Below are 18,832 nucleotides of genomic sequence, written 5' to 3'. Positions count from 1 at the left end.
GTACCAAGTTCTAAAGTTTGGGTTCAAATTCGTATCAATAAAATTTTGATTGTTTACTTGGCAATTTTTGAAATAACTTTAAAAATCGGTAATTAAAAGAAAAATTGTCAAGAGAACGATCAAAATTTTATTGATACGAATTTGAACCCAAACTTTAGAACTTGGTACACTTTTACATCTCAGTACTTTTTGTGCCAGCATAATTTCAACATAGGAGAACTTGGCTCTTTTTTTAACAGTATGTTTTTGTTGTGATTCAATTCAATCGAAAGGGGTTGAAAAATTGACAACATAATACCTACTGCTCACAACTCACATTGCAATTAATTTAATCTAAAGTCTAGTTGCATTGACTAATATTATTCCAATTGGAATAGAAAAATTTCTCATAAGATACAATTTTGCTAAGAAGTTTTCGCCAACGACCATACCACGATGAAAATATCGGTTCTCGTCCGATCACCGAAATCAAGCATCGTCGGGCGCGGTTAGTACTTAGATGGGGGACCGCTTGGGAACACCGCGTGTTGTTGGCACACGTGCCTTTTTGCCAGTATAAGGCTCTCAGTCATACTTTTTTGTTTTTTAATTTCATGTGTGAAATTTGTTTTTTTTTTTTTAATTTCGTATGAGGGCACTACCTAGTGATTTTTGCCATTGAAAATCGGTTTTATTTGGTATTGTGCTTAGCTACGAATTGTTAAATGTTATTTTAACAAATTGGGGGAAAGGGGATGGGTGGGCGAAAAAGTGGGGTGGGTGTCAAAAATCAAAAATTTTTACGATTTCTGTCCAAAGTAGACCTCCTATCAAAAAAAGTTAAAAGCAAAAGTTGTAGATCGTAAAAGTGCCTACAACTTTTACTTTAACCATTTTTTTATATAACCTCAAAATATTGAAAAAAATGCAAAAATACGATTTTTTTATTTTTTATTTTTATCTTTTACAAAAATTGTTGGATTTTGACAAAACTTGGTCAAAAGTTATTTTGTTATCTTTTCTATGTATCTAAAAATTTTTTGAGTAAAAACTTAATTATTGGATTTTTGACAAATTTAATTTGAAAAAATAGCCTATTTTTCAAACAAAAAAGTTACCGAAAAAATTTTTGATTTTGGAAAAGTTTGGAATGCAATTATTTATGTATATTAAAACCTATTATTTAAGATTGTGTGGAAAAACTATACTTTTGTTTTATAAAATGTTGAAAAAAATGGAAAAAAACAAAAAAATGATTTTTAAGATCGATTTTTCCGTAAATGACAGTAATATTGTCGAGAAATAATTTTCCATAGTAACTAAATTATACTTTTCTAATGGCCTTTATTCTTCTCAATTTGAATCTAGCATTAGAATAGCTCTAACGTGAAAAGTTTTTGAGATATTGAATTTTGGACGTCCAAAACACTATTTTTGTGATGTTTGCATGGTAATATCTCAAAAACGTGATGTGATAGAATTTTTTTGACTTCGGATTCGAGCTCAGCGCACAAAAAACCATTAGAAAAATATATTTTTATTTCTATAAAAAAAAACTTTTTAACTAGTGAAATTGCACAAGGCATTAGATTTTTTCTGCAATGCTCGGTTTCAAAAAGTTTTTTTTATAGAAATAAAAATATATTTTTCTAATGGTTTTTTGTGCGCTGAGCTCGAATCCGAAGTTAAAAAAATTCGATCTACAACTTTTGCTTTTAACTTTTTTTTGATAGGAGGTCTACTTTGGACAGAAATCGTAAAAAACCACGATTTTTGACACCCACCCCCCACTTTTTCGCCCACCCACCCCCTTTCCCTCAATTTGTTTGTGGGCAATTTATTTTTCCCCTTTCATACACCATTTATCCTAAATTTTCCAACCAACCATATGCTGCTAATAATTTTTTTATTTTCAAAAATTATTGGCACTGGTCTATTTGTTTCGTACTTACGTTAAACTATGTAGGGGAGAGTGGGGCCAAATGTAACACTTTTTTCTAAAATCGATGGTTCTCCTACAAATTTGAAAGTGGGTCAACTAGACCTTTTTTAAATTAAAGACCCATGTTTTAGCTCCAAGATCCATCATAAAAATTTAGCAAAACATAACGGTAATGTTGAAAAATAAAGCTTCCAAAAAAAAAATCGTGTTGTTTCAACTTACCCCACATACGGGGCAAAGTGTAACACATACCGGGGTAGGTTGTACCAAGAACTAAAAATAAGAGAAAAATACCTTTATTTGTTTATATTTATTTATTTTCAATTAATAACAATAAAAACAAACCTCAGTCATGAAATTTTGGTGCAAATTTGTAAAAAGTGGAGCAAATCCAAGATTTCCAGAGAAAATTTGACAGTAGTCTTAAATAAAAGTTATTCGAATTCATAAATTGTTTTATAAGCTTTATGAATTCAAGTGGTGGTTCAAAAATGTGTTTCCAATTTCAAAATAAATACAAATTCAATTACAAGCATTCATATTCAGGGTTGTTAATTATATTAGGTAAACAATTTTTCAGTATAGGTAGGTTTTTACATGGTACAACTTGCCCCGGAAAAATGTTACAACTAGCCCCAGCATGAAATTTGGCACATAAAATCAATTTAAAAAAAAAGCTAAACTGATATAGATATAACATATACACGCAATTTGAGCCAAAACACAGTTGCATATAACAAAAAAACACTTAGCACTCTATCTTTTTCGGGTAAAGAGGTAGACCAAAAATAATATTAAAAAAAAAAGTTACAAACATGCATTTTTTGGGCACCACTAGTGTAACTTCTCACCCTGTCGTCTAATCTTCATCTGAAGAAAATGTGCCGGTAGATATGCAAAAATTGAGCATTTTTCTCCTTTACGCGTTTCTTAATATTGATCGGAACATCGCTTTTTTTAGCTGTTAATTCTTACCCCTGTTACATTTAGCCCCACTCTCCCCTACATAGGTACTTTTAGTTTGATTTTTCATGTGTAATTTTTTGTACATTTTCTAAGCTAAAGAAATTCAATTCAATCGAAAGGGGTTGAAAACTTACAGCATAATATCTACTACTCACAACTCACATTGCAATTAATTTAACCTAAAGTCTAGTTGCATTGACTAATATTCCAATGGTGTAGAATAAAAACTAAAAAGTACAAAAGTGAAAATTTTCAAACTGATTTTGTGATGATACCTATCCAGAAAACAGGTGGACAAAAAACGTAGATAGGAATTTATTTAAATAAATTTACTTACCAAGAAAGCAAATTAATGAGCAAACGTCATTCAATAAGTAGGCAGTGTCTTTAAATTATATAATTTTCAAGGCCAGGAAATTATTGTTTATATTGCAATTTAGTTTTCACTTTTTTTTCATGCTCACATCAATTTTTTTTCACCAAAATTTTTTTTAGATTTGTTCACATCACATTTTGTTCACTGACATGTTCACATTAATACAGTAAAATAAGGAGAAAAAAGGGGTAAATCTCGGAATGAATGTTAGTAGAAATTTTTTTTGCTCAATATCTTCCTTTTGCCATTCTATAACATATCTCAAAAGTCTAGAAAAATCTCATGTCCGCTTGTCGCGATTTCAAGGTCAAATCGCGAAATGGAGATTTTCAAAATTAGCAAAAATAGGCTATGGTATTATATACACATATGATACATGATTTCAAGGTATTTTTTAATGCTGATTCCAAAAAATCTAAAATTAAGACAATCTGATGTCTCTGGAAAAAGTTATACCTGTTTTTCATCTGTCAACTCATATTATTCTAACAGTTGCAAACTTACTGCCGAAAAACCCTTAAAAGTTATGGTAGATGAACCAAATTTTGCATGAAGATTTTAGAATCCATCATTATTAAAAATCAAAACAATCCCTTACAAAAAATATATATACCTACGAAATAATGGTATTTTTTGATGGAGGGTCAAATTTTAGGATATGCACTAAAGAAGATTCTTGTTCATCTTAGGAATAAGTGCTAATAGGCTAATTTTTTTCATTTTAATCTTTGTTTGGATATTTTTTAACTACCCTCAAAAATCTAAAAAAATCTCATGTCCGCAAGTCCTAATTTTCTTGGTTTGAAAATAAGGTGCAGATTTTAAAAAATTAATAAGAAAAGTTTAAATTTTTATATGTATACCAACATAAGTTACATGATTTAAAGGTATTTTTAACACTAATTCCAACAAAATTCACAAACAAGTCAACCTGACCATCCCTGAAAAGTAATGCACCTTATTCATGTTGATCTGACACAAATATCTGAAGTGTAGTTTTCCAATTTTTTAAAATCTGCATCTTATTTTCAAACCAAGAAAATTAGGACTTGCGGACATGAGATTTTTTTAGATTTTTGAGGGTAGTAAAAGAATATCCAAACAAAGATTAAAATGAAAAAATTAGTCTATTAGCACTTATTCCTAAGATGAACAAGAATCTTCTTTAGTGCATATCCTAAAATTTGCCCCTCCATCAAAAAATACCATTATTTCGTAGGTATATATATTTTTTGTAAGGGATTGTTTTGATTTTTAATAATGATTAATTTTAAAATCTTCATGCAAAATTTGGTTCATCTACCATAACTTTTAAGGGTTTTTCGGCAGTAAGTTTGCAACTGTTATAATAATATGAGTTGACAGATGAAAAACAGGTATAACTTTTTCCAGAGACGTCAGATTGTCTTAATTTTAGATTTTTTGGAATCAGCATTAAAAAATACCTTGAAATCATGTATCATATGTGTATATAATACCATAGCCTATTTTTGCTAATTTTGAAAATCTCCATTTCGCGATATGACCTTGAAATCGCGACAAGCGGACATGAGATTTTTCTAGACTTTTGAGATATGTTATAGAATGGCAAAAGGAAGATATTGAGCAAAAAAAATTTCTACTAACATTCATTCCGAGGTTAAACCCTTATTTAACTGGATTACATCACAATTATTTTTTTTTTCGCAAATCATTTCCCAAGTCACAAGTAATTTCAATTTATGATTTGATTTTAAAAACATACAACAGTAGAATTCCGAACAAGAATGGCGTTCAAGCATTTCCTTTAACACTTTTTGTATTTAATTTATTTCCATCACAATAACAACACTTGCTATTTTTCTTATTTGAGGTCTTTTACCTCAAATTTACCTCTTACGAAGGCATAATTACACACTTTTCACAGACAACACTTCGCACACCAAAATTTAAATTTATTTTCTGATTTGATTTTCTATTCAAATTGCAATTTTCAACTTCAACGATCAACAGATAAATTTTTAATAAAAATGGCGCGGCTTTGTTTTCGTATTTCTTTGTTCTTTTTTTGATGACATTTTCAATGAATACATTCAGTTCTTACTTCGGAACGGAATGAGTGCCTCTAGGCGGTAAAATTGAAATCACTAATTACTTTATGCTGGAAACACATGGCTCTACCCGAGTTATCTACAAATAAACTGTATTACCGACGGCCAAAACATGGTGGTTTTTGTTATTTTGCAGTTTTTGGTACTTATTAGGTAAAAAAAAGAGAAAAAATAAATTTGTCATGGATGTCTATTAAAAGAAAAGCTTTGTTTCTTCTGCAATGCGTGGCATGCTTCGCTTCTGAGTTTTAGTTATCTTTTTATTACATTCACGAGTTTTGTTTTTCAGTGTAGCGAAAAATTTTCATACAAATGATCGAAAAATCGGCTAAATTTTTTCGATAATTTGTGTATGGGAGCTTTGAGCTCGATCTGCGCACTTGGCTTTATCGAAAAAACAACGACAGTTGACGTTCAGGCTTGAAATTTTAGTTACCTAGCCTTTTTTGGGAGTCGCCCCGCACTAAATAATTGCCTTTGGCATCATGTCAGCGTTTTTTTGTCATCCGTAGTCGTTGGTTTGGACGAGGTCCTCTAAACCAACTACTTCCGATGACTGACGGTAAAAAACGACACCGACAACGTTTTTGTACGAGAAAATTCTACACCGAACATCGACGTCCACTGTCGAATAACACAACGTATGCATAGGGCACAGCTGAAAGATATAATAATTGTATATACAATGTTTTGGCCATCGACATAAACTACATATTAAAAAACACATTTTGTTTTTGGAAAAAAAACTAGAAATTGCATTTTATTGTTTCATTTAAAAAATTACTGTTTGTTTTATATTAGTACAAAATGTTTACATGAACTTTGTTGTATATTAGTTTATAGTATTCTTTTCGTTTGTTTTTAATTTAATTTTTTTTGTGTTTTTTTTATATCGCTTTTGTATAGTGAATTCAATTTTTTATTTAAAATTTTGTTCTATACATACAAATCAGTAATATAGCTTAGGTTTGTTTTTTTTTTTAATTTTTTGTAAATTTATAGTTTTCGTTTAAACGCTCTCATTTAGTTAATTTTTTTTTCTATGATAAATATTTTTTAAAAAACAAAATTTTAATTTATTTAATTGTGACACATGATGAAACGAGAACAATAATTTTAAGTTTCTTGTTTTTTTTTATCGTTTTGTTTTCTTTGTAAATTACAAAATTTTGCACATTGAACTCACAATACTACCATTTTAAAGCTTTCTTTCGTAAAATACATGATTATTATTATTGTTTATATTTTGCTATTTTTTTTTTGTTTGTTTTTTATTTTTGTTATTTAATATACCTACGCTTGTGTTTTGTGTGGGTTTGTTTGTGTAATGTAAATTTGCAACGGAAATATATAAAAATAAAAGGAATATAAAAATAAAATATGTATATATTTTTTTACTCGCATTGGTTATAAATTGTTTATTTGATTTTCAGTATTTTTCTGTAAAAAAATTAAAAAAAAAATGCGCCAAGTGGATAAAATAAGAAATATTTAAATTCTTATTTTTATTTGGAGTGGTTACTGTGTTTTTTTTTTTTTTAAATAAAAGCTTATAAGTTAGTTCTATTATTCTTGTCAACTTTACAATAATTTACTTTTTACAATTAATATTTTGTGTTGCTTTATTGTTTTTATTATTTTTCGTTTTTTAGTACTAAACTATATTGAACAGCGCATTGCACAGGCGAATAAAAAAAAAATTGTAGACTGCTATTGTATTTGTTTATAAACTTTAAATGGTCATTTAAAAAAGAAAACTTTGTTTATTTCCTTGCATATATTTATATATATTATAAAAAATTTCAAAAAAAAAAAAAAACTATTGAAATGTATTTTCGGGGGACATCCAGAGCTAATTAGGGAATAATAAAAAAATTAAATTATGTTGCATGGTAATCGGGGGCAACATGCTACCCAAAAAAAAAAAAACATTTCATCTTCAGATGGATTAAAAAAAGTAGAAAAATTAAAAAAAATACAAAACTTATTAAGAGAAGTGGAGAGACATTTAAAAAAAAATTATAATTCATAATATATGTATGACTTCATGTAAAATGCTCGTTAGTATGTGTAAGGACACTAAGCAACAACTCCTTCTCGTTTCAAGCACGACTCCAAATGTCCCAACCAAAAGTACAGCCGTTCTAGAACAGCACGCAGCTCATACTATACAGTTGTCGTGTCCACTGACTCAATTCGCTGAGAAGAGTGTGATTCAAGCACCGCTTCATCATGTTTGGCTAATTCGGCTTTAGCGTCGAATTTAATCAATTCCGTTGTGAGGACACATGTTTCGTTTTGTTCCCCAGCAGTAATTTGCAGCTCAGATAGTGATTTCAATACACTGCTGACATCGTCATCTGCTTCGGTCGAGAGTTCAAGTTTGGGGAAGTGCAAATAGCATTTGCCCAATTGACCTAACACACACACAAAATAAATAGAAAGTTATATTATTGTTATTATTATAAAGTAAATATACCCCTCGTACCCTTCCATGTGATGTAGAGTGGATTGACTTCACGTTTTCGAAGTTCGGTCTTGAGGTCCTTTACGCGAATGTATTTAGGGATATTGGTGACCTTGACGCAGAAACGTTCTTTTGGCGAAACCGGTTTGCCTTGTCGTTGACGTCGACGACGTGGTTTGTCCGACTGTTGTTCCTTATTTTTGTTTTGTTTTTGTGGAGCGTCTTCTTTGTTATCCTCAGCCGCACTAGCTTCGCTCTTTGACTAAAATATAATAGATTTTTGTTTAATATTAATATTAAGAACAAGTCCATGATTCACACATAATGAGAGGTGAAAAGCTATGGCAATAAGTTTTGAGATACTGCACAAAAAAGATCTACTTATAATTTTAATTTAACGTAGTTTGTACTCATTTGAATTAGATTTTAGCAGAATTTTTGAAAGGAAAAAGGAAGTCGACTTCTTAAACATTTGTTAAAGGCATTATATGGCCAACTGATCATGCAATGTGGACTCGGTTCTTTATTGGAGATTATAGTAAGCTTCACCGAATCTTAAATCTGATAAACTGAAAAGATTATTCTTGAGAAACTTTGTGGGTTCAAGATCCTACTTGGATTCAAAAGGAAATGTCGTCTCCCGCAAAACAAATGTTTTCTACAAATTAAGATAAATCATCCACCGTTCGCCATTTATGTTTAATGTTATATGATTTTGATTACCCTTGTGTAAACAAGTATTAATTTAAAAAACTGATAAAATTTGAATTAGATTTATGCAGACACCAAACAAAATATTACTTTACTGGCTCCTTCCCTACACCCGTTATTCCCTTTTTTGCACATTTTTATTTTTTTTAATTCTAATTCAAATCATAAGAACTAAAAAAATGCGCGTTGAAGAAAAGATGGGCAGAATAATGGCTTGTTCTGTCATCTAATAAATAAATAAATAAATAAATAATAATAATAAAATCTCAGGGAAAGGGTTTGTTCCTCTTTAAGCTATGAAAAACACCTGATGCAGGACCAAAACAAAAAGGGAACTTCAAAACGTATTGATTTCACGAATTTCGTATTGGGTTTTGAGACTAGAAGCACCGATATTCTTGCATGGCGAACTTTTTGATATAATGCTTAGATAGTTTTTGGTAAGAAAAATTAAAGTATTAAACAGATCTGTTAATTTTCCGGGGATGAATTCTACAAATAACGCACTTGGAAGAAAAGCTACAGAAAATCTTATACGAACTGAAGGAAAGCTTACTGCTCTAGTGAAATAGCCCATTCCACTCCTCCCCTTAAAAATTTAAGCCTTATAATTAAGAACAATAAATTAATCAACATATTTTTGGTTTCATTTCAAGTTTCATAAAAACTCAATTTCTTACTTTTATTTGAGTGCAACATAGGGAAAAAAATTTGTGTGGTGTGGTTTATTTTAAAAACTTGCCCTATATATGTATTAATAAATAAACTAAAATAAACAAAACAGGGTTTTTCAGAACAAAAAAACAAACAAAAACAGAGGCTTTTGTTCAAAGAAAAATAAATAAACAACAGTTCGAGAAAATGTGTTTATTTTTGTTTGTTTTTCACTGACAAGACTGAAATAAGAGGTTTTTTTTTAATGAAATTGGTATAATTTAAAGTTCTAAAATTCCAATGCATACAAAATAAATAAATTTTGCAACTTGTTTTTCGCGTATCACGAAAATCTAAAATGTTTATAATATTTTTTATGAAGTGTGTGTGGAAGCATATCAAATAGTGTTTTGCAGCACCTTTGTAGTATTAGACCAAAGTCCAGTATAAAATTTATAGTTTTTCTAGAGTATCCCAGATGCAATAGTTATAGAAAAGCTACCAAGTACTGAAATGTTCTAATTTTCACCTAATTTTAGGTTAAACTTAAAGGTGTTGACGAAAAATCGTTTAGTGCAAAACTTTGCTTACATTGATTTTTTTAAAGGAAACCAAGTATGTAGTACAATACCTATCTCAATTTTTAAAATGTATTCCAATGTAAAAAATTATATATTCTTATCAAACAATTGCAGCCTTACTTATTAGATTTCGTTAAACAGCTAATAGTTATGATAGGTTTGTGTCCAAATAAGTACTATAAAAGAAAAATTAGTATTTTTTATCAAGACAAACAACTCCATCTGTCGATAAAATAACTACATTTGGCTCGAATATAAAAAAAAAAAAATTAAAAAAAAAACAAAGATGGAGCGAAAGTTCTCGTACGATGTCAAGGAAGAAATTCATTGAACAAAAACACACAATTTTTCATTACAAATTGTTCACATTTAGAAATATATAATAAAAAACAAATACATTCATCAATAAATAAAAATATACATAAATCATTTCTGTGTTAAAAAAAAAAGAAAACGCGTGACAATAGAAAAATTAATAAAAACACAAATGGATGTAGGTACTGCGGACAAAAATTCTCGTACAAATTCATTTCAATGATGTGATGTTCAAATGACATTTAAGAAAAAAAAAAATTCTCATTCAGGCTCTAAAAATGATCTATGATCGGTTTATAAATACGGCTGTTAATGATTAAAGATAATACTGTAAAGTTTTAGTTATTGTCTGTGTTCTCTCGGGCCAATGTTAATTTTCTTAATCTTTTGTTATTTTAAATTTCTTTTTGTTTAAAAGCATAATAGGTTTTGAGAAAAAGTTCACTGTAAAATTGTATAAAATTTGAAAATAAAAAATATCTACTCAACATAACGATTTATTCTTACCTTGGTTGAGCGAGGTCTCCTGCCACCTGGTTGTCTCTTTCGTCTGGGTCGCTCGCTTTGAGTTTCCTACAACATCCAAAAGAGATGTTTGTTGATAAAAAATATCCAATAACAAACATATTAAATTTAAACTTACACTTCTTCGTGCCCTTGGTCTATATGGACGGCGTCTACGTTGGTAGTTCTTGTTAGCACTACTTTCAACGTCAGTATTTTCTTCTTTGAGTGTAATGATTTTTCCAGCTCTGCATAAGTAAATAATTTAGTTTATTTTTAGTTATTATTTTTTTATATTTATTTTGTATTTGACATACTTTTCCTCATTTTCTTTGAGTACTTGCAATACTGGAATTATCTTAAGTCGGCGCTCAGATAAAATTTCCCAAAATAGTCCAGTTGGACGAGGTAGTGGTTTTGCAACTCGAATGACTTCTGTTGGTGTAACAATTAAATCAACTGGAGTATCGTATTTTTGGAAAAGATTTGTTGGTAGATTATCTACAACCTAATTGAAGGAGGGGGTGGAAATTGAATTGAGGGGATGTGAAATTAATGTGTTTCATGTTTTTTTTGCATTGAAAAAATACAAACAAACAAATTGAATAAATACAATTAAATTAAAATTAACTTAGTAATTTGTTTTTTTTTTCATGCTTTATGGTTCCAATCAAAAAAAAAAATGTGTGTGTTAGATTTGTACCTGTAAGTCATGGACAAAAGTTGCAATAACAGTATCTGGTGTAATTGATCCAATTTCAATGAGCAACCCAATGTCAAGATCGGCAAATCCATTGCCACGACCAATACGATATCCATCGCGGGATACCAGGCATGATCCGATGACAACCAAGTCGAACTTTACTTTATTTTCAAGTACTTCAATGAAACACAAAAGAAATTCAATTAAATATAAAATAAAACAATATTTTGTTAGATTCAATGGATACTTACAAATTTCAGTTCTAGATTTTTGAATATCTTGAACATGAATAATCGCCTTTCTTTCAGCAGCATCAGCTTCAGCTGGACACTCAACTTTGAGATAAAGAGCATTTGACTCACGTGTACCAGGTAGATAGAGTTCTTTGCCAGCAGCCAGCACTTGCAATTTCACAGAATCTAATGCTCGGTCGATGTTTACTTTTATTTTATCTAGTGTTTATTAAATAAGAAAAGTTTTAGTATTTACAATTCACAAAACAATCATTTTTTTGTACTTACTGGCCTTTTTAAATTCAGGAGTCTCGGCAAGTAACTCAGCAGCCTTCTGATTGTCGACAAAATCAGGAATACGATTGAAAATTCCATTGACAACGACACCTGCAGACTGCTCTTGGATTTTCCTCCATGTTTGAACACGAAGGGACCGTTTAGTTACTTCAACTACTGGTGCTGAAAAATGATTTAAAACAAAATTAAGGTAAACATAATTTGCTTACGTGGAAAGTTTTAATCCGCTACGTTCAATCAACATTTGGTACTGAGTTGCCATTCTATCAGGCCTATAACAGTTTGACGGTAAAATATTTGACAATGACTTATTAATTTGGGTACCACAAAGCTTTCCTAAACGCAATTTCCTAAATACGAAACCTTAGTTAATCGCAGTAGGATTTCCAAAATATCAACACTCAACTAAAATGTATATGCACGCATTAAGAGAAAGTTAAACGTCAACTTATATACTTCGTCAAAATTCTATCCGCCACTAATGCATGTAAACGCCAACTGCAGATACGGATACCAATGCCAAATAATATATTTGCTTCAATTATTGTTTCATTGAAGTTTATTTATTTTATATTAGCCGAGTTTTCAACGTAACTTCATACTCAGTAAAATTTTGCACGGTAAACAACAACAACGATTGCCAACACACAGCTGCCGATAGGAATATGAGATAAACTAAGCTGCAAATTGAATTTTGACGAAGTGTATAAGTTTCCGTTTTTCTTTCTTTTGGTGCATGCATACAAATTTTTGTTCAGTGTTGATATTTGGGAAATCTTACTGCGGATAGCTTTGCCAACAAAACATGCCTATTGCCTTTTTAAAGTTTGACGGACTACAAGGTTCAGCTCATAATGTACTAAAACGTAATAAAATAAATATCTGTGGTTTTCGGTATGAGCATGATAACTGCCAACATGAGCCGTATGCAATAAAATTGAGCTTAAGCTCTTATCTCACTTCTTAGTACATTTTCATGAAATCTATCTCATTTTCTTGAGATACAGTACCTTGTCATATTATTAGGCCCAAGCGAAAAATAAACAACTTTTCATGATGCCGAATTTTTAAAGTTTTTGTCGAAATATCTTAAATTTTTTTTTTTGTCTCATTTACATACACTTATAATGTAGATACGGATTGACTTAAAAAAAGTTGGAATAACATATAGCTCTGCTGTCTCGTCTTCTACGAAAGAAAAACTGCCCCAAATCTAAGAACATTACGTAATAACTAGAAGATCAGAGCTTCTATATTTATGCAAGATGGAGCTTTAGCCATAAAGTTAAGAATGTCACGTTATTACTCGTTACAAAAATTTAAGTAATGGACCCGTCTGGAAATTTTCCGGTCATGAATTCCAAAGAAAACTTCTTTTGGAACTTATTTCCTTTAGCACGTTATTTTTTATCAAAGCTTATGACTTCTTTAACTTTTTTGTGACAAAAAAGAATTAAAGATGTTTCGAAAAAAACTTTAAAAATTCAGCAACTTGAAGTAAAAAATTGTATTTTTTTTCGTTTGGGCCTAAAAATATGGCAAGGCACTGTATGTAGATATCAAGAAAATGTACTTAAAAGTGAGATAAAGAACTCATTCTTTTTGCATATGAGCAACTATCTAAAATTTCATCAATTGAAATTTTATAACACAAAACTGGAACAAAATATTGTTTTAATATTTTTTCTAGATCATTAATATATCAGTCAAGGAATTTGAACACAAATTAATGTAAAATTAATCACATTTAAAAATTTTAAAAATTGAAAAATGAAGGAAAGGCAGAATTTCGTCTGTGCAAAACTAACCGGATTTTTTAAGGATTTCGATTTTCGTTGTTGAGGCAACGGTTTTAAGCATCACTTCTTGATAAAAGATCCTTTTGCGGCTTCTTAAACGATTTGTGAGGAGCTTAATCTGCCTTCAACATCAAGTACAGTAAAGAAGGCTTTCAGAGACTTGGTCTTAATCTCTTTCCACTCGGAAAAAGGCCATTCTTTAATACTAAGCATTGTCTAAAAAGGTAGGCAATGAAAGAATCTTTAGAAACACTTTAAATTTTAAAATAAAAATACTTCATCATGGTTTTATTTACAAAAAATCATCTCAATTACTCGTTAACAACACGGAAAATATGTTTTTCAATGATGCCAGGCGCTCAAACATGGACATGTTTTAACCAAAAAAAATATGCCTTCTACCGTGAACACAGCAGAGGATCAGTGATGGTTTGGGGGTTTTTTCAGATACAGGCTCTACCCCGTTACACCAAATTAACGGATTTATTGATCATTTCAAGAATGGAGAGATGTTGGAGTTGACTAACGTTCTTGTAGCTTTGAAAAATGTCTATGAGCATATTTCTAGTTTTATTTTATTTAATTTGGCCGAGTCCATGCCTCGTTGGTGCCAAGCAGTTTTCGAAAACAAAGGTTTCTGAGCAAAATATTAACTTTGAACATTAACATTAATAAATCCGGTTAGTTTTTCACAGCCGAAATTCTGGCTTTACTTCATTTTTCAATTTTAAATTTTTTTGTATGTGTTAAAGATCATTATTTTCTGTTGAAATTGCTTAACTGATATATGAACGATCTAGAAAAACTATTAAAACAATATTTTGTTCCAGTTTTGTGTTATCAAATTTTATTTGATGAAAATGAAAAATCCGGAATGTTTTTAGCAGCACTGTATGTAATAGAATAGTATTACTAGCTCAAAAATCTGGTTTTTTTTTTGACATAGTTAGTAGTACTGTGCAGAAAATGAGCGATAGGTAAAAACAATTATACTTCTTTTTTTTAGAAGAGATTTGTGCATGTGCATGGCTTTTTATTCTTGCAGGGAAACTGCCTGTGTAATCAATTTATATTGAAGGTTTTAAATGAACAACAACTTGTGGGTGTTACCACCATTACTATTTTTTGTTATAACATTTTCCGAATTAAGTTATCGTGTTTATAGCAAACATCGCAGAGACAGTAGTGCTGCTAAAAACATTCCGGATTTCTTTTGTCAAGTTTTTATTATGAAACAAATTACTTTTAAAATATTTTTTCTATGTAGGAAGTTTATCTACTGAAGAAGTGAATAAACAAAAGGCCGAATATCCATCTAAACAAATTATTCAGAAATCACAAAAAACTCTGAAAAAACATGTCCGGTTTGAATGAAATTCAGTTTTTTGTAGGGTTTAGCAAGCAGTTTCCATTGATGACAACATGTTTCCCTTAAAAAAGCCGATTTAATTAAAAAAAAAAATGGAAACATGAAACAAAAAATACCTACGGACTTTTGTTCTTTTTCTCCTTGTTAATTATTCTTTTATAGCTGCAAAACTTATACATTAGAGTAGAATAAGAAATAAGTATTTCTCGCAATCTTTGGTAGGCAGAGCAAAGGGCTTGTCCTTGATAGTTTAATAAGAGCTGTTAGTTCAATGTCCCCTATTGAAAATCAAATAAGACATTTAACCTTAACTATCAAGAGCTTTATACAGATAGAGAGATAGGTATATAGACTGACTGATAGATAAGTAAAATCCCGATTTACACCACATTCCGAAATCGTAATTGATAGCAAAAACAAAAAAAAAGTGATAGTCAGTTTGATAATCATGTGATGGTTTAAGTTGTTATTTAGGAAGGTATCACATTTACCACTTGTATTTATTTAGGTAAAAGAAACCGCGGAAACCAAACATCTAAAGTAAATCCCCCTTTTTTTAACCAGAGAAACCTATAAATTCCACAAAAATGCAAAAAAAAAAAAAAACAATGACCTCGACCGGCATTCTTCTCAAAGTCAGTAGTGAGTAATGTGCTATGCTGACTATTTTACTTGGTGTTATGCAGTTTTGTGGTTTACTGGCGTCAAATCAAATACAAACTTACAGTAGCTCATTTTTGCTATGCAATCATTACAAATCTTTTACAATTACATACATAAATATGTATGTATCTATCTATCTATCTTTTATAAATCAAATAAATACAAATTATGACGTCATTATCAAAGCAAAAAACACCACAAACACAGAATCAATAGCAGAAAAGAAAATACAAAAAAAATATTTGATCATCTCTTGATCATACGTTTAATATATATATTTTTTTATTTTAGATGAAAAAAAAAATATAATTTAAATAGATACCTATTCTGAGTAGGTATACAAAAAGAATATTAAGCAAAAGAATGAAACAAAAATTTATGTGTGAAGAGGAAGTAATTAAAGATCATTCAATAAACTTAACAAAAAAAAATTAAAATAAATATATGATTCTCATTCCACCAGCTAGGCTAAAAGGGGGTGGAAAAAAAGCAAAACCAAATTCAGAATTTGGTAGGTCATCATCACCATCACCACCATACTAGCAGCAAAAGCTTTTAAATAAAAACTAGGTTTGGTGAAATTACCGCAAGCAAATGAAGAAAAAAATTAATCTATTTGTATGCAACGCAGAGTGATTAGATTATAAAAAAAAAAAAATGGCATTCCTTCCTCCATTGACCACAAAAGGTAACAGAGTTTAACGGATACCTATATTCTATCGCATTATCATGATGATGGTGGCTTATCTATCAAAAAGTACCGTTTGTTTTTTTTTGGAGCAAAGAGAGAAAGAACCAGTTAAATCGTATGATCTTTGAACTTTTTAACCGGCGGAAAACTCATCATCAAACAATTCAATTTCAATTAAAAATTAAATTCATTCTGAATTTTTTGCTTATTTCTATGATTCATAACATTTGGAGAGATTTTTTTGAGTGCTCTTCTCCTCCGCCCAAAAATTTGTGTTAGAAGAGTCCACAACTATGAACTACCACCGAAATACATTATTTGTCTACATTTGGAATGGCCTAGCTTTTGTACAAATACGAACGGAAGCGAAGGCCACCATTTACATTTAGAAGATTATCCTGTTTCCCTAATCCGATTACTGTTTCCATCGAAACGACGACATATTTCTATTGAAAGTGTGCTTCTTTCTCATTTTTTTTTGTACAATAAAAAAAAACTTTAAAAAAAAAATAATACTTACTCGTTGAAGTAACTTCTTCAGTAGTTGGCACCTCCGGATTGTTAGTGTCATTTTGAATGGGTTTTTGTTCCTCCATTTAGATGATAGATCTGGGGTTTCTTTCTTTATCTTTCTTGTCGTCCAGAAAAACCACGTTTTCTTCTGCTTTTTTTTCTAACTTTTCGATGCTCTCACACTTTTTGATGCAACGCGTTCAGCTTCTTCTCTGAGGTTGAGGTCTGACTTCGCCTTTTCGCCTTTTGTTCAACCTCAAAAAAAAAAAAAAAAATTAGTATGTGTTTGTGTGCGGCGACTTAAAAAAATTCTTTTTTTTTTGTGGAGTGGCAATGAGAAGATATTAGAGAAAAATCAAAACAAATCTCACTTTATTTATTAGTTTACTATATTTATTACCTTTATTAAAATAGTATTTAAAATTCGTTGGATATTTTTTTTTAATAAATTAGTAATTTATTTGCTGGGGGAAGGAATAAAATAATTTATAAAAAAGTTTTTTTTTTTTAAATTATTCCAGAATCACACACTGGCACTTTGCACGCCTAAAAAAATCAAATCGCCTACTATTATATTTTTTTGGGTATTTTTCGTAGTATTGGTGTGTGTATATTTTTGTGTTATCGAAATTTTTTTGGCATGAGTTAGAGAAGGAAATTCGATATAGCAAATGTATTAAGGGTAGTTAGAGAAAAAGAGATAGATATTATTCGATTACATAAAATGGCGAAACTATAAAGAAATATGTTATCGAAATTAGGGTTTGTTTGATTTGTTATTTTTGTATTGTGATTTAATGGTAGGGGCACACTATCTTTGTCAAGCAGTGCCAATGAAAAATGTAATTTCTATGAGTTTTTTAGGCCGTGGGCGAATTGTGTTAAAATGTTGGTTAAAATTTGACGTTTTGTTAAATTTTGAAACTAGCTTGGTGAATAAAATGGCTTGAAATTTACCCAGCTGTGGAGCAGGGTAAAATTTGACACTAGTTTTAATATTTGACGTTTCTCAAGATAGAAAAATCAAGATAGATATGAATTTATTTTTGTTATAACGCGTTGATATTTTAAGAAATGTAAAAGTATTAATACAAAGTACTTCCTCAAATAATTATTATTCATCTTGAAAAAGAATTGTTTGTTTGTTTTTTATATTTCTATTTTGTTGGCAGCTGGTGAACTATGAAGTGGGAATTTATCGATAAATTTGGAAGTATATAAAATTTTTTCAACTGTAAATGTGAGACAAAAATAATTTTAATAAATAAACTTTAAGGGCTTGGCGCTTGGCCACACCGGGAGCGTATGCAGTAGCAGTACCTACAGGTAATTGTATGAAAACAAATTCCAAGCTGGAACACCAATATTCAAGTGTAGAATTTTTTTCATTCAACTACCCGTACCGCTACCCGTATCGATGCCGCATACCTTCCGGTGTGGTCAAGCCTTAATGGAATGAACAAACCGGAAACGGGTTTTTATAAACAAAATTTCAAACTAGGAACTTCGACATTCAGGTGTGGAACTTTTTTCATACAGTTACCCATACCACTACCGCATAACTTGCCGATGTTGTCAGTCCTAACAAGTGCTAATAGCCTGTTTTCAATACATCCCAACTGAGATAATTTCGCAAATTAGGTCAGTTCAAATTTCAATTTATATTTTTTCTATGCGATTTGAAATTCGGAATTAGATAATTTGCGAAATTATCTCATTTGGGCTCTAGTGAAAACATGCTATAACGCTTTCATTAAAAATGTATGGACCAGCAAAACAGCTTGATGGAATAACATCGCGTATGTTTGGAAGAATTTACAGTAAAAATGTTTGCTCTGTTTCAGAAAAGGTGCTTGTTTTCACTAGAGCCCAAATGAGATAATTTCGCAAATAATCGAAAGTCAAAATTTGCGAAATTATCTCATTTGGGCTGTAGTGAACACAGGCTATAAGGCCTTCATATGGTTGTATCACTTTCA

The 18,832-nt window shown here is 30.3% G+C and overlaps 1 protein-coding gene and 1 non-coding gene across 3 annotated transcripts; one reads left to right on the top strand and one right to left on the bottom strand.

The window, feature by feature from the left end:
• Positions 1-417: 417 nt before the first annotated feature.
• LOC129917255 (5S ribosomal RNA) lies at positions 418-536 on the top strand. The gene has a single exon (XR_008772624.1). It is a non-coding gene; the product is annotated as a 5S ribosomal RNA (ribosomal RNA).
• A 6,069-nt stretch (positions 537-6,605) lies between these two features.
• Positions 6,606-17,404, bottom strand: LOC129914132 (methenyltetrahydrofolate synthase domain-containing protein). 2 transcript variants are annotated; one of them, XM_055993204.1, is made up of 10 exons: positions 17,254-17,404; positions 16,861-17,108; positions 11,810-11,980; positions 11,540-11,740; positions 11,289-11,464; positions 10,903-11,093; positions 10,725-10,833; positions 10,589-10,654; positions 7,833-8,082; positions 6,606-7,770 (listed from the first exon to the last, which is right to left on the bottom strand). In XM_055993204.1, exons 2-10 carry the CDS (start codon positions 16,934-16,936, stop codon positions 7,520-7,522), a joined length of 1,491 nt encoding a protein of 496 aa, XP_055849179.1. In that variant the 5' UTR covers positions 16,937-17,108; positions 17,254-17,404; the 3' UTR covers positions 6,606-7,519. The 2 variants fall into 2 exon arrangements, with proteins under 2 accessions (XP_055849179.1, XP_055849180.1); XM_055993205.1 differs by having other exon boundaries at positions 7,842-8,082; positions 17,254-17,403.
• Between the last annotated feature and the right edge of the window lie 1,428 nt (positions 17,405-18,832).

This window comes from Episyrphus balteatus, chromosome 3, assembly GCF_945859705.1.
Source record: "Episyrphus balteatus chromosome 3, idEpiBalt1.1, whole genome shotgun sequence".
In the NCBI taxonomy this organism is placed as follows: Eukaryota; Metazoa; Arthropoda; class Insecta; order Diptera; family Syrphidae; genus Episyrphus; species Episyrphus balteatus.
The sequence above is the reverse complement of the archived record's forward strand: the minus strand, read 5'-3'. Positions and strand labels throughout refer to the sequence as shown.